At 37.0% G+C, this 15,279-nt stretch overlaps 1 protein-coding gene across 1 annotated transcript; it reads right to left on the reverse strand.

Moving 5' to 3' along the window:
• Positions 1 to 586: 586 nt before the first annotated feature.
• CDCA2 (cell division cycle associated 2) lies at positions 587 to 14,549 on the reverse strand. The gene is given in 16 exon segments (XM_009319535.1): positions 587 to 1,173; positions 2,251 to 3,129; positions 3,525 to 3,739; positions 4,241 to 4,415; positions 5,167 to 5,307; positions 6,395 to 6,447; positions 7,078 to 7,156; positions 7,598 to 7,818; positions 8,342 to 8,429; positions 8,812 to 9,047; positions 9,912 to 9,990; positions 11,573 to 11,775; positions 12,613 to 12,766; positions 13,379 to 13,509; positions 14,025 to 14,459; positions 14,462 to 14,549. Coding segments are annotated over 15 exon segments (3,141 nt in total). The 3' UTR covers positions 587 to 1,173; positions 2,251 to 2,286.
• Between the last annotated feature and the right edge of the window lie 730 nt (positions 14,550 to 15,279).

The following is a 15,279-nucleotide window of genomic DNA, read 5'->3' on the forward strand; positions in this document are numbered from 1 at the left end:
GAAAGTCATATCTGAATACAGCACGTGTTTCACCTTTCCAGATTAATTTCAGTGCGTAGTTCAGTTGCTGTTTTGACTTTTTTTGCATGGTAGAAGTAGCAGCTCTTAGTAGTTTTAATCTCAAGGAGCTTTAGATTTTCACCTTAGCTAGTACATCTTCAAAGATTTTGTACATTATGATACTATTTTCAAATTTAGTTACAACCATAAAAACTCATGTCAGACTGCCCTCTCCTGGTAAGCCAACATACTGCTATCACAACAAGACTCAACCCAAGTAACTATTGCCATTCTGTTTCCAAATCTAAAATTTTCATTGTGACACAAAAGCAAACCCCAAAATAAAACATCAAGGAGACTGTTTTCATAACTTCACTAATGTTTCTAAAGCAGCATAAGACGAACAGCATTTAAGTAGTGAAGTTTCTTGCAAGTTGCCTTAGGAGTTCTTGTCTTGGGAAAAACTGATGATGTCTGTAGAGAAAGTAAAACATGCATAAAAATGAAACTGTTCTGTTTGCTTTTAAGCTGTATAAAAGCAGCCAAGTACATAAAGTGTTTTATTCCACATCAATAATGTTAAAAACAAGGTCACAGAAGAGATCATTTTCAACACAAAGCTATTTCCTTCAAGCTGGCACAGGTATTTCACTAGGGCTGAAACAGAACAGTATGAAAAATGAAAGCAACAGCAAATGTTTAAGTAGACCACCTACAGCCATCACTTTTTATTACATTGTTCAAACTAGAAAAATGAAAACAGTAAGATGACAGGTCAACTACTGAATAATATGCACTGTATTTAGTACACATACACCGAAGACTGGAAGCATCCAGAAGTGAAGTACAGCTTTATTGTTTGATGAATGTTTCACTTTCTTTAGCCAATTTAATTTTTAAAAATTAATGTTATATACAATAAAGATTTAAAAGCTTTTTTTTTTAAATGACCAACCTTGACACCGGAGAAGCAGAATTCATTAACTCTTTCTAACAGAAAATTCAGCCTTACTTATAGGAACTCTACCCCTGCTCGTGCCCAGAAGGTAAAGCAAAGTCTTTTCAGGAGATGGTAACAGCTTCCCCGCCTTCTACTCCTCCCCTTCAAGCCAGAAGTGATTTTTTTCTTATTTGCAGAGAATCTCAGCGGGTTTCTTAGGATATTTTTGAAATCTGGAAGAAAATTCATGCAGATTTCAAAAGCAATTTAAGGAATGATCAAGCACATGGGAAATACCAACACTTCAAGCAATTCTAGCTGAAAGGGCATACTTTACAACATCATGGTTTAACCACAAAAGACAAATTCACTTTTTATCTACTTCCATTAAACTTCAAAAATGTAACAAAATCTTAAGCTTGAATCCTGTTCTTTCAAAAAAAGGAAAGAGCCCTATCAGCAAAATATGGATTAGTATCAACTCCCAATAGTCCAAAAAGTAACTTGTCACCACAGATCATCTTTTTTGAACTATCAGATCTGTTCTTCTTTACTTAAAAAGAGAGAGTCACACGTTTGCTGACATGTCTCCATTTAGCAGCTTCATACATTGATTGTGCATTTGAGAGCAGAGCAAAGGTAGCAAGATGGTCTACTAAACACATCCAGTCTAACAATCACGACTAAGTTTCAGGGGCAAAAATTCCATGCTACTGTGCAGGTACACAACTGTAAACATACTCATCTAAACACAAGAAAATCCCAGACTGTGACAACCTGAATACAAATGCATTCGTAAACATTATTTAAATTTTCTATATTGACTTACTGTTGTGCCTTGCAACAAGACTCACTAGCCCCTAGAGCAATCCTTCCAGCTGAGAAAAATTAGTCTTTGCCTTCTTGAAATGACTCAACTTGGTATTGCAGAGAAAGTCAGTCTTTTGTCGAGTTTTTTTATAACATTAGCAGTGTTTAATTGCTATTGCTCTATAGACAGCATTAAAGTATGAGAACACATAAGCAAGGATGTAGACTACAACAGAGGTGGTGTCAAATTCATTTCATCACAAGAGAAAAATTTTTTTATCCTCTTGATTACCTGCCATGACTGTCTACCAGACCAATGCTCTGAGCCAAGCTAGGTCTTCCATGCAGTTCTGATCTTCAAGCATTTTAGGCATCAAGACAAGGAAAATCAGTTCTAAGTTAATTCCAGAAAATGAATAAGGAAATAGTAAGTAAGGAAATACAAGTGAGCGAGAAAAAAACAGCACTTAATAGAGAGAACATAGGAATCTAATACTGACCTTCACTTTAGAAAATCAGAGGTAGCTGAAACCTCGCTAAATGTTACAGTTCTTTTCAAGAGGTATTTCTACTTCTTCAGAGTGTTTTTGGTTACTTCTGTCCTTCCTATATACAGAATTTGTTATTCTCTTTTTCTGGGTCTGAGACTGAGTTCTGGTTTCTTGAGGTGTGGATACACACATGCTTTTCCTCCTCCATCTTTCGCAAGAACCACCAGCAAGATGAAGAGAGTCATCGTTCTCCTTCCCTGGTGCTGAAAACTGGATGAGATTTTGTTCTCTATGGTGAATATTCTCAGATTCTGTAAGGATGGATGTGCTTATTGTTCCCCTGCTTTTGCAAGCAGAAGATAGCAGGGGAGGGTTCTTTTGAATCTCATTGGGTACTTGAATCCATGCAAGTCCTTCAATTTCTGCATCTTTATGTAATCTCATGCTGCGCCTCACTCTTTTTTTGCCACTGGTATCGCTCTTGGTGCTAAAAGGCCCTAAGGAGTCACTTTTTAGCTGAGGAGCAGATAAGACTTCTTCCACATTAAAAGAAGAAACTGGAAGATTGTTTCCAGTTATTTCAGATTTTTCAACAGGAGGAAAATAGATGGCACTACTACTTCTTCTTCTTGGTGGACTACCTCTTACAGAATCTTTTTGTGGACACTGAGTTCTTTGGGCGCCCTCATGTACACTAGTGTCCTGTTGTTCTAGAAGTTCTAGCCCAGTTTGCCACTCTGCCTTATTTAGGAGATTTCCTTGTAATTTCTCGTTTTCTATCAAGGAACCACTTTCTGTTGCCTCTTTTACACACGCAGTCTCTTCAGCTTGCTGGAAATAGTCAGATGTATCAAAAACACACTTCGCATCTGGCACAATATTTGAGAACTGGAAAAAAAGGAAGTTTTTTTTTTTAAATATAGGCAAAAGGTAATCCACAAAAAAATGGTTTCAAACAGTTGACAACTAAACAACTGCTGTTTTCCTCACCAAGTCTAGTCATTCTCAGAAAACCCCAACCAACCAACACAGAGAATCCTGTACGTTGGAATCTGCTCCAATGTGGGGCCAAACTTATGCTGCTTGAGGCCTTGTTCAGTTGAGTTCTGAATACCTCCTTCCAAGGATGGAGATTCTGTGGCCTCTCCAGGCAGCCTGTTCCAATGTTTAATCACTCTTAGAGTTAGTTTTTTTCTTCCCCCAAAACATTACTTCTTTGATCCAACAACATCACGCACAGTTCTGACATATTTTCTAGCAGTATCCTTAAGCATATCAGTTACCTTATGATCAAGGCCAGAAACAGACTTCAGATCACCGTCTGACACCTCAAAGACTGTATCATTGGAGCTGCTGGCTTCTACAATGTCCAGGTCCTTAGAGCTTGAATACGTATGAACTGCACAGATGTTTTTCCCTCTCATTCTTTCAACCACTGGCTCCTGTTGAACATCGTTGCAAGCATTCCTGAATTTGGTATTATCTAAAAATACATCCCCTGAATTAGAATAAACACATGGTTACTTGACTCTACTTGTGAATGTACAAAATCTATTTTTAAATATTACAATAAAAGCTTTGTAGTATTTTACTTAAAGCAACCTTCTAAACAACCATTCCAGATAACTAGTGTAAAAAAAAAAAAAACAACAACCAACAGAAAGTCACTGCACTTAACTATTCATGCCCAACTTACCAGTTTTAAAGACTATGAAAATATCAGTATCCAGTCAAAGTACAAAAGGGCTTTTTTTTTTGTCAGCTTTACACTGGAGTCCAACAAGAGTTAAATTTATCCAGTTGGAGATTATTAAATCTATTAGATCCTCCGGGCTCTACTATTACAGAAGTAGTTAAAAGTAAAAAATGTATACTGGGCTCTTTACCTGTGCACAGAACTCAAGATAACTATCAACAGGGTTTTTTATGTAACTGTTGAAATAAAAAAATTAGAAGCAACAGAAAGAGCAAGGCAAGACAAAACTGAAAACCACATTACCTGAAAAAAACGCATTTGCCTTTGGTGAGTTTGGAGATGAGGGAGAAGAGAAAGCCTCTGGAATTTCAGGGATAGGGCTGAGAAGAGGTTTCTTAGAAGCCATCTCTCTTTCCCCATATAAAGATTTTTTTACTTTTTTCTTTCTTCTTTTCCCATAGCTTGTATGTTTTATTTTCTGAAAAGATTGAGAAGACTGAAGAGAGCACGATGTAATTGCAATGATCCTGTACAATATTTTCCAACAAATAAGCGTCACCTTTACTGGATTTTGATAGATAACAATTGTTTCCCCTAAAATGAAGGTTCCACTTGTTCTGCCATCTACAAATTAACCTAAAAACTCGAAGTAAAGGAGAATTACTTCTCAAACATGAGATCTGATTTTTGTTTCATTTAACCAAATCTAGAAGTCAAAGAAATTAGCCTTTCAGCTCAAAACTACAGATTCTTCATTCATGCTTAGTTTGAAAAGGAGTATGTGCTTTCTCTTCCAATACATGAAGGCAAAAATCTTTTAGAAGTCTCACACCTTTACAATACTTAACTAGCATATAACTGGACAAGTTCAAATAACTATTACTGCATATGCTTGGTAGGAGAAACACCATAAACTCATTTTCTGTCCCTGAAGTCTGGAAAGTGACACACACACACCCCCCTCCATAAAGTATCCTTTTTGCCCTACAAGTATTTAAACCCTGCTTGTCAGCCTTAATGAACAGCAAGAAAGAGAGGTGTGGCAGTAAGCGTAGGAAAACAAGATAGGCATGAAGAAGAGAATATTGGCAGCAACAGGAAACATTACACCCTTTACGAAATCTTTACTGCAAAGGTCAAAATAATCACGTAAAACACATAAGAAAGAAGAGACACTTGGATACAGAAATAAAAGCAGTATTCATGAACTGCAGTGGGCTGTCACTTACTTGTGTCTTTTTGGCAGCAGATGTGGTTATATTCTTTAGTCTTTGAAACTTGTTCTTTCTTGGATTTTTAGTACCTTTAGCATTCTTAGTATTTGTGGCTCTTGAGACGCTAAAAGCAGTCCCCTCTGAAATCGTGCTACACTGTTGAGGAACATGAATTTTAAGTTGTTGGGGTGCATGTGTATGTGCACACGCATATGCTTGCTTTTTTTAAAAATACACCACAGTCCAACTGTCATAAGAATCACAATGTAAATTAGTCTCCATTATTTCAAATATGAGGTCATAAGAGCTAGACACTCAAAACTGGAAATTAAGATTTATAGAGCTAGCCTCTTCACACAGTACAATATAGTCCTATCTGTACAAAAAGGACATTCTAATGAGAAAATAGTAAATTTTCATCTTCAGCTATTTCTTTCAGAGAAGATAGGTTACTTTTTTCATATTACTTTTTTTTTTTGCCTTCCCCCTCCAATAAAGCACACTAGAACTGTACAACACTGAAAGCACTTCTTACAGAAATTGTTGTACAATAAATTCTATGCACCTTGAAATTCCAGCAACTGGAAGAGATACACGTATGATATTCTGTCTGTCTCCTGGTTTCGGATCATTATATAATATTCTTATATCTGCCTTATGGCTAGCAGACAAAAAGGTTAACAAGACTGAAGATCTTTAGCACTGGACTTGGGAACACAATCACATTTTCAGTGATACCGAAAGTCATCACAAGTTGCAGAATAAACTTCACTTTATTAGCCTCTATCTCATGTTCCTATATCTCAAAGAAATTAAACCAAATAAAAAAATTAGACAGAAAACTTTGTTTCCATTCTCCTCAATTTTCTGTGATTGTAACTTCTTAGATTCCCATGAGTGAAGCCCCTGATCCTATGAATGAAAGTCTATCAATAAATCTCTTGTAAATTTTCACAGTCTATTTGGGAAAGTTCCTAGAGAATTCAACAGAAATAGTAAATTTAAGTATCAGGCTATAACCAAAAGTGTTTTTAATAACTAGAAACCACTTTCACTCAAAAATGGGATTTCCTTAAGACAGTTACCTGCACTACATGAGTATTTCCATATACCTGGATATATACAGTCCTCATACCTGAGGCTGTAAAAACTCTTATAAGCATCAGGAGGTATAAAAGATAACAATTCTGCCTGAAGAAGTTAAAAAACCAAAAACCCAAACATTATCACTGAAGAAACTTACCTTCCTTTTAGTAGAAGAACGAGTTCTTATCATAACAGATTTGTCAGTTTCTGCTATTATATATGAAGAAAATAAGAATATTGATTCAGTTTCAACACAAAAAGTTAATCACCTTTTGAGGAAATTATCCACATAGTTTCTAACATTATGCACAGCGTGTTTAGTCATCTTAGTCTTGAGTAATGTTTTCTGCATAAAGGACTATCAAACGTGGCAAGATTAAAAAAGAACAGCTTGCTTTACAAAACAGAGGAAAACAAGATGTGAGGATTTAGTAACAAAATAATTAGCACTTACACAGCTTTCATAGATACACACATACGCACAACCCCCTTTCAATTTTCTTTGTTGTTATTGTCTTGCTTGCTATTTTAACATCAAAATTACAGTATCAGAATCAAGACAGTAAGCCCAGTTACTTAAAGCAGTAAGTCTAATGAGATCAGCCACTTTCACAGAAAAATACCACAAGGTCAAATTAACATCCAGTTAACCTAAACAACGTGTAAACACTGCCACTACTGCAAAGACCTTTAGGAGAAAGCAAGAGCATTTAAATTTTAGCATAATTGAAATATATCCCCTGTATAAAAAGCAAACAAACAAAAACCCCTGTGTCATCTCTCAATTTTCAGATACAGAAAGATGTGTTATCTAATGACAAAAATACAAGGTGGGGTTACCTTCTGTGTTTTCAACAGGTAAGACGTCTTCTGCAGCAACAGAACCCTCCATTAACTCTTGAAGAGGCTCAACACATTCCTTTAAAAAAAAAAAAAGTAGTTAAATGTTTTTAGCAATATACTATACCAGATATATACTGAAAAACACCTTGTCCACTAGTGTTTGGAACACCGAGGAGATTTTATTTTTTTTCCTTAAAGAGTGAGGCAGCTCATTTGCTATATATGGCAAAAAGAAATACACTATCAAAAGTATATGAATAAGCCAAGACAAAAAACATTTCATGTGCTACCAGTACTCAACTTTGAACATAGCTCTACAGGCCAAAATGCTATTTAGAATTCATAAAACAAAAGCGAAAGTTCTCAATGTCATTCTAATGCTTCAAGCAGACTGTATTTTAACATTTTAGCAATTTTTCAAAACCAAGCAGACTGGGGAAAAACTTAAACAAAAATTGAACATTCAGAGACTAAGAGGCTGTTTTTATAGCTTTAAAAAACCCAACAAAAAACTTACATCACTGCAATCAAAGTTCGGCTGGGATAATGGCCCTTCAGTGAGACTTAACCTTGCAAAAGGGCTGTTACTTTGTAATCCTGGATGACGGACTGGCGTTGCTCCTTTGCGCAATGGAGTATTTGCAGGCAAAGTTTCGTCAAATATTTCTGGGCTTAGAACTTCTCCAAAAGTAACTCTTTTCTTCTTTGGCTTTTCAGAGCTATGTGTTTCAGTTTTCTCTATGGTAATAAAATACATAGACTGCTTAATGAATTGAAAACAGAGCTTTCACAGACCAGAGACTTTTCAAGGTCTTTTTATGGGTATTAACATTCTCTTAAAAAATCACACCCTCCCCCAACCAAACAGCAAAATACCACCTTTACACGTCCTGTGGATTCAACCAGAATTTTCAGTGTAGCTTTATTACAGTATCAAGAATTAAGGAAGAAAGAAAATAGAAGACTAGAAATGACTAGCTGTTCCACAAGTTCCAGTTGACACATGTAAAATTTCTTGAAAAACAGGTGATTCTATTCTGGTATTAGAGGCTTTCTGAAGTTTTTGGTTGTTTTTTTTTTTTTTTTAAACAGACATTATTTTCCTTGGCAACCTTATTTTCCACTTCACACGGTAGGATGCCACACACAAGCTACTTCAGTGGCGGTTAATACATATCATTCTTCAGATTTACCAAAGAGGCAAAACTTTATGATCCCACATAATACTCTGCCTATTTAAAAAACAAAAGGGGAATCTGACCTGTTTGCAATGCTTCAAAGATTTTTGCACAATTGGAGACTGCGAAAGATTCACCTCCTCCTCTGTCAACTGCATCGTGCGAGTATTCCTATCAAATTTAAATGATACAATCACCTATTCAATACCATTTAGTTAAAATGCTGTCCTTGTACAAATCAAAAGTGAAAATAACTTTTTCTGTAGGCAACATTTAATAATCAGTCCTATTGTTTAAAAAACCTACTTGTTTTCTAAATGAATAAGACTCAACAACATCCATACAAATCTTCTCATAACATGAAAGCTTCAAACAGAACTTCCAAAGATGACCAAACAGCAAATAGATATCCATTGATAGCATTAAATTATTTCCGATGCACGTCAATTAGACAAAAATTATCTTTAACCACGATTCAACTTCCGGCAGTTCAATAATGACTGCAGAAGTTCATCCTTAATATTAGTACCTCCATGTAATTCAGTTAACCAACCTTCACACTATCCATTAGTTGCTTCATCGGCGTTTTCTTCAACACAGATCGCAAGTGGGAGCCACTCTGTGTATGTTCATTTAATGAAATTTTTCCCGTTTGTACTGGCGTGATAGGTGGCTTGCTTTCATCAAATATTTCCAGGCTCCGTGCTTCCGCAAAAATAACTTTCTTTCTGCTTAGATCTGATTTAACATTATTTCTAACGTCTTCAGTCATGTGGTCAGAACTGAAATCTTTAGAGCAAATAGACAGATATGACAATTAAAGACAGAAGTAAAATTTAGAAGACTTTAGTATTAGCAACATGAACTATAAAAGTTCACATCTCCATAGATTCTGTGCATCAACATCACAAAAAAATCCATTCGTTTCTAAATTTCTGCTGTTATTGTGCTACACTTACATTTCATATTTTGAGAAATTTACAAACCGTACAGAAGTAAAAAGGGAGCATTGCATGAAGGAAAAGACATTTTGCATACGGATTTCTCTCTCATCCATGTAAATTGAGGGGGTGGGGAGGGGAGCACTCTCTAATGTACAGAGAGGGACTCTTTACATTAACATCCCTCTCTCCTTCACAGGCATGAACTACTCAACTATACTTTTCCCTAAAAATGGCCTGACTAGCAAAATTAAGGAAAAGTCTAAACAGTTATTCCCAGCCCGTGTCTCAGTTTGAGCTCGCTTTTTCTATCAGAATCAAACTGCTAACATACCACCCAAGAGGCCCTACCCCACCTTCCAAATGTTTCAGCTCCTCTCATAAAAGCTATTTCCTTCCTATGAATTGTGCTTAAGTAAAAACATGTTTAATGCTATGCTGTACTGAACGAGCTCTGAATTCAGTTTTTAAACTGGAACTCGAGCCTCCTCTGCAGCAGCACTTGAACAGATCGTTATTTGCAGTACTTTTTTTTGTTCCCTTACCAGCCTTTATGTCAAAGTTATATCAGGTTTCTCCTGCATTATAAATTGTAGACAAGACGACAGACATGGGATGACTGCTTGCGAAACATTTCCTTACAAATATTCTAAGTACTTTTACTTCCTAATAAGAATATAACAAAGATTATAATAGTGATAAATCCTCTTACCATGGCCTGTTTCTAAGATATCGCTAATTAGAACAGTCTCCAATGACTCAATAGGATTGTGTTGCTCATAAACCCATTCCTAGAGAAAAAGTTACAAGATTATATATATAGGGAGAGCATCTATTTATATACACACCCACACAACATGATAAAGAAATAAACTACTTGCAAGTGCCACCTTTTAAAATTGCATCAATTACAGAGTTTTTTTAATCCCATAGACAAGGATTGCGGCGTTCTCAATCATCCACTACTTTAGTTGAATTTATTTTCCCAAAACACCAAGGCTAAAGGCTTAAAAGGATAAGACATCAGAAATGAAAAAAAGATGGAATGAAAAACCAGTATATTTTAATCACCAATTTAGGAAGTTTCTTCCTAACCTCCATACAACTGTTACACTATCACAGCTGTTTTACAACTCAGAAGCTGCTAGGTCCAGCAGCATCCGAGGACACACCTAGCAAAATGGACCCCATCTTCACTGTTTTATATATGAGACTAATAAAAGGGTCACTAGAGATATTTATATAGAAGACAAATTAACTTCTCTATCTGTATACAAGTACATCCTTTCTTTTGCATGGAATATCAAATAACTGCCAAACAGATATAAGGTGAAGATTAAAAATTGCATTCGAAGTCATCCCAATGATCAACAAAGTTGGTTTTGACATCTGGAAAAAGCTGTATTTGCCAGATATGTGAATCTGACATCTCACATAGTTACAGCTGCGGATTCAAAAGAATTAAGACATATTTAAATTTTATTAATAGAATAAAATAAGCTTTTCCATGTGATTATCAGAAAAGAGTATAATCTTACTGACTAGAACAGCTTATAGCATCCACATCAAACATTTGCATGTGTGCTGGTTTTGGCTGGGGCAGAGTTAATTTTCTTCCCAGTAGCTGGTACGGGGCTGTGTGCTGGATTTGTGCTGGAAACAGTGTTGATAACACAGGGATGTTTTCGTTACTGCTGAGCAGTGCTTACACACAGTCAAGGCCTTTTCTGCCTCTCACCCCACCCCACCAGCGAGCAGGCTGGGGGTGGCACAAGAAGCTGGGAGGGGACACAGCCGGGACAGCTGACCCCAACTGACCCAAGGGATATCCCACACCATACGACGTCATGCTCAGCATATAAAGCTGGGGGAGAAAGGAGGAAGGGGAGGACGTTTGGAGCGGTAGCATTTGTCTTCCCAAGTCACTGTGACACGTGATGGAGCCCTGCTTTCCTGGAGATGGCTGAACGCCTGCCTGCCCATGGGAAGGAGTGAACGAATTCCTTGTTTTGCTTTGCTTGCGTGCGCAGCTTCTGCTTTCCCTATTAAACTGTCTTTATCGCAACCCACAAGTTTTCTCACTTTTACTCTTCTGATTCTCTCCCCCATCCTGCGTGGGGGGGAGTGAGCAAGCTGTGTAGGGCTTAGCTGCTGGCTGGGGTTAAACCACGACAGCATGTAGAAGAAAACTGAGCACAGCCTCAGAAGAGCCAGCAGCAGGTATCTGAGGTTAGGCTATGTTCACCGTTAGTCCAAACAGATCAGTGTCTATGCCAGATTTTGCTTCCCTTCACTTGTCATAATAAGACGTAAAATTCTTGCAAGGGAGATTTGCTGTGCTATTTGTTTTCTCCATGTTCTTTGCCCACATACCTTTGAAACAGCAGCAGCAGGTTCCGTGATAGTCACATCTTGGTGTGAAGACAAGATGGTGCATATCTCGCTATCAGACTTACTGCTGTTAGTCAAATTTTGTCTTAAATTTTCTTTCAAATCAGCTCCACTGTTATCTGACATGAACTTTTCACTCCACTGATCCACGTTCCACTCTTTTGCAAAAGGTACTTTGTTCTGAGCTGCATCAATTAAAAAAAACACAAAACAAATACCAAACAACAAACCACAAAGACAGACTTGAGATTTTTCAATGAATGCTCTTTTTGTGTTTCTTCACCAAAAGTATGGTGAGATTCAAAAAGCTAGGTAATTTTCTAGTCAGGAAAAAGAAAAACACATGCATTTTTTTTTACTTCTACTTTGAAAATAACATTACTAAAACTTCAAAACAAAGCAAGTTATTCTTTTCATATAAATGTTAAGACCACCAATACCAGAAAAGTAAAGCATTGTAGTTTGGTTTGTACTATCATCTTCGCACAGTTAACACAGTACTGCCCTGACTTGCTTTTGCAATACTTACTATTTTCATTAAGAAATAAGGATGTTAACACCACAATAGCGTAACATGATTTCTAAAATTACTGCACTGAAAAGTTATTAAACAAAAGTTTGCACATCACGATCAAAGGACAGAACAGTTACAACGGCTGAAACCAGCCATCATAAAAACCATTATCAGTTTCATGGAAAAAGTGTGAAAACACTAATGCTTAGTGAAAAGTAAATCAAAGGGTATAAATCTAGAAAGTAAAACTAAGACGACAGTCACAAAAAAATACTAGTCTTCATTTTTCTTTGGGGGTTATTCTGAGAAACCACTATTCAGGATGCACTAAGAAATAAGATAGGTTTAAACAAACGAAAAACCTCAAACCAAACACAAAAAACCTGAGCCAACCGTTATAAAGGAAATTTTTTTTGTTTTATTAAATGTTTGTATTTTTGTACTTTTTGGCCTAAAGGAAGACTTAATGTTTAAGATAAATCATTGACCAGAAATATAATCAACTTACAACAGCCTGCTTCCCGGGAAGCCTCATCCACCTGTGGCAGTCCAGAGAAGCCAGTCTCCCCTTCAGCTTCTTGTACTGATTTAAAAGATGTTTGAAAGGCATCTATTTTGTCCTTCAACGACCTGACATTTTCATGTTTAAAAGGACTAACCTGCTGAAATAAAATTAACGTCATGAGACTTTTTTTCCACCCCCCAAGATGACATGGGCTTTATTACTTTGTATTTGTACTTTGGCATAAAACAAACTCGGAGAAAAAGCAAATCTTGTATTTAATCTAGCCACAATTTTAGTTGTACGGTAAAGCCATGCAAAAAAGGAATTGTATCAAGAAATCTGTTAAATCTTACTGCCTTTCATAATCTGTCCCTCTAGGCCATATCCAGAATTTGTTTTCTAACAGTCTGTGCCAGTTTGAGTTAAGAACAAGTCTGATTAAAAAACAAGTCACTTACGCTAATATTTACTTCACTTGGAACTATCAACACTTTAATTAGCCAAAAATCAAGCATGGCAAATGCAGGAAAGTAAAGGTTATGGTAAACAAAACTTAAAATATATGAGCAAGCTAGACATGGAGAAAAGACTCCAGACTCTGCACAAACAAACCTGTAACATCCCCTTATTCTAGAGTAAGACGTCCAAGGGAAGTCAACGAAATTAAGGCCATGGTTACTCCTTCTACTGGCTTCTTCCTGAGAATTGCCTTCTCTTTCTGCCAGTCTATGTTGATTCCTGGGGGAACTAAACTGAGACTGACTCTCACCTGTGTAAAAGCTTCTTTTTGCCTGTTGCTTCTCTGTTGGGCAAGGTATCGAATAAGGGCGTTATTTTCTGGTGACCCCCGTAGCCCAACTGTTGATCTTCGTCTGAATTTTAATGAAGTCGGAGACTTCCCTTAAATGGGGACAGGAAGAGAGAGAGAAAAAAATAATTTTTTTGGTAAGAATACCTACAGCTTTAAAAAGGTAATTTTTTTCTTTTTGTTTTAAGAGTGATTTATGCTATTTATGAAAACATCCGAAGTTAGCTGCTCAGCTCAAGAAACCTTCCCGAGCAAAAGCAAATTAACTTCCTAAAAGCAAGTTAATATTTAACTAAACTATATACCAAGTGAGGAGCTGTCTTCTTTTACTTTTTCAATTGCTAGTTAAGGAACTGCCTACCAATACTTGCAGAATTTGTCCTACTACTCCCTTGTGAAACTCACTGGCACCTAATCAACTGGACAGAAAAAAGTTAAATAGGGAATTAAAGCAACTTCCTATCACAGTCCTATCCTTGGACATATTCAAACTCAGCCAGATGACTTGAACCTGACCTAAATTGAAGATTTTGATAAGAGGTTGGACTAGATTACCTCCAGACGTCCCTCTGAGAAGGACAACAGTCATTAGTCACTCCAGCCTTACCTATAGATCGTTTAGTAAAGCTTTCTTGAGTAATCCCAAATTCAGCAATTGTTACAGTTGCAAAATCAACAGGTTTTTTCCTCTGTTTCTCCGACATTCCACAATCAGATTTTTCTTCTGCTTTGTCCCTACTAGGTGTCAAGTAGCATTCATCCCCCAAAGAAACAGGTCTACTTCTTGAAAAATTTTCCTTACTGTTCAAAGGCAAGGTAGGTTCACCAACCACATCCCCTTTTAGCACATCAAAGAAGCATTCAGTAAACTGACAGCTAACAACATCCTTCTTGCTGTGGTACGATTCCTTCTTGAGGCCTTTGGTGCATTTCAGGGTGCATTTTTGCAACTGCACATGGTTCCCATCACTTAAATTCTCCTTCTTGGATGCCTTTACAACTTTTGATTTAGTCACTTTGCAAACCTTCTGGTCTTCTGAAAAAAAAAAGCCCCTTCCTTCTCTTCAGTATATCTACTCTCATTTTCTTTAACTTCCAGGGGAGCATTTATATTCTTAGATCGTCTGTGCATTGCTAGTGATTTATTTTAAGAAACATTCAGTCAGCCTTTGCTCTCCTGTAACTACAGACACCTATCAAAAAGAAAAAGAGATTTTTAATAGGTATTTGGTAAGAGCAAGAGTTCATTGCCATTCTCAAACTTCTACCAAATCTAGGTTTTTCCTGGAACAAGGTGTTTCACAGCGTGGTCGAAAGGGAAAGTCATTCTCCCCAAAAAGCTACACAGAAAGGACACAAAAGGCTAGCACTATAAAGAAAAATGCACAGCAATATAAACCTGCAACAGAAGTGTTTCACAAGTAAGGAATGCTTTCACTCTTCATCAAACTTAAACTTCATGTTAGTATAAAATATGTTAAGCACAATCACACTGTGATCGTTTTGCTGTAAGTGTTGCAACAAGTATTAGCAGTTTAATTCCAAAATTCAAGACGCTAATATTTCTTGCATTTAGTTTCTTGGATTTTAAGGTAAGCATGTAGAATTCAGTAATGTCATTCTGAAACGTTGGTTCCCCGAATATATGCATTTTTCTGTACTTTGCCTAACACGAATTAAGCTGTTAAATACCGCCTGCACAGCTCCGATCCCCCCAGGTCCGCACTAACAGCTGGGGCCTCCATCCACCCGGTTAAACAAACGAGAGGCGTGACTGTGCGAGGGATCAGGGCCCAACATCGGCCGTGCCCGGGGCGCACCCCTTCCCACCTACCCCCCCTTCCCCAGGCACCCCAATTCCC

Source organism: Pygoscelis adeliae, unplaced genomic scaffold (genome assembly GCF_000699105.1).
Source record: "Pygoscelis adeliae isolate BGI_AS28 unplaced genomic scaffold, ASM69910v1 Scaffold372, whole genome shotgun sequence".
In the NCBI taxonomy this organism is placed as follows: domain Eukaryota; kingdom Metazoa; phylum Chordata; class Aves; order Sphenisciformes; family Spheniscidae; genus Pygoscelis; species Pygoscelis adeliae.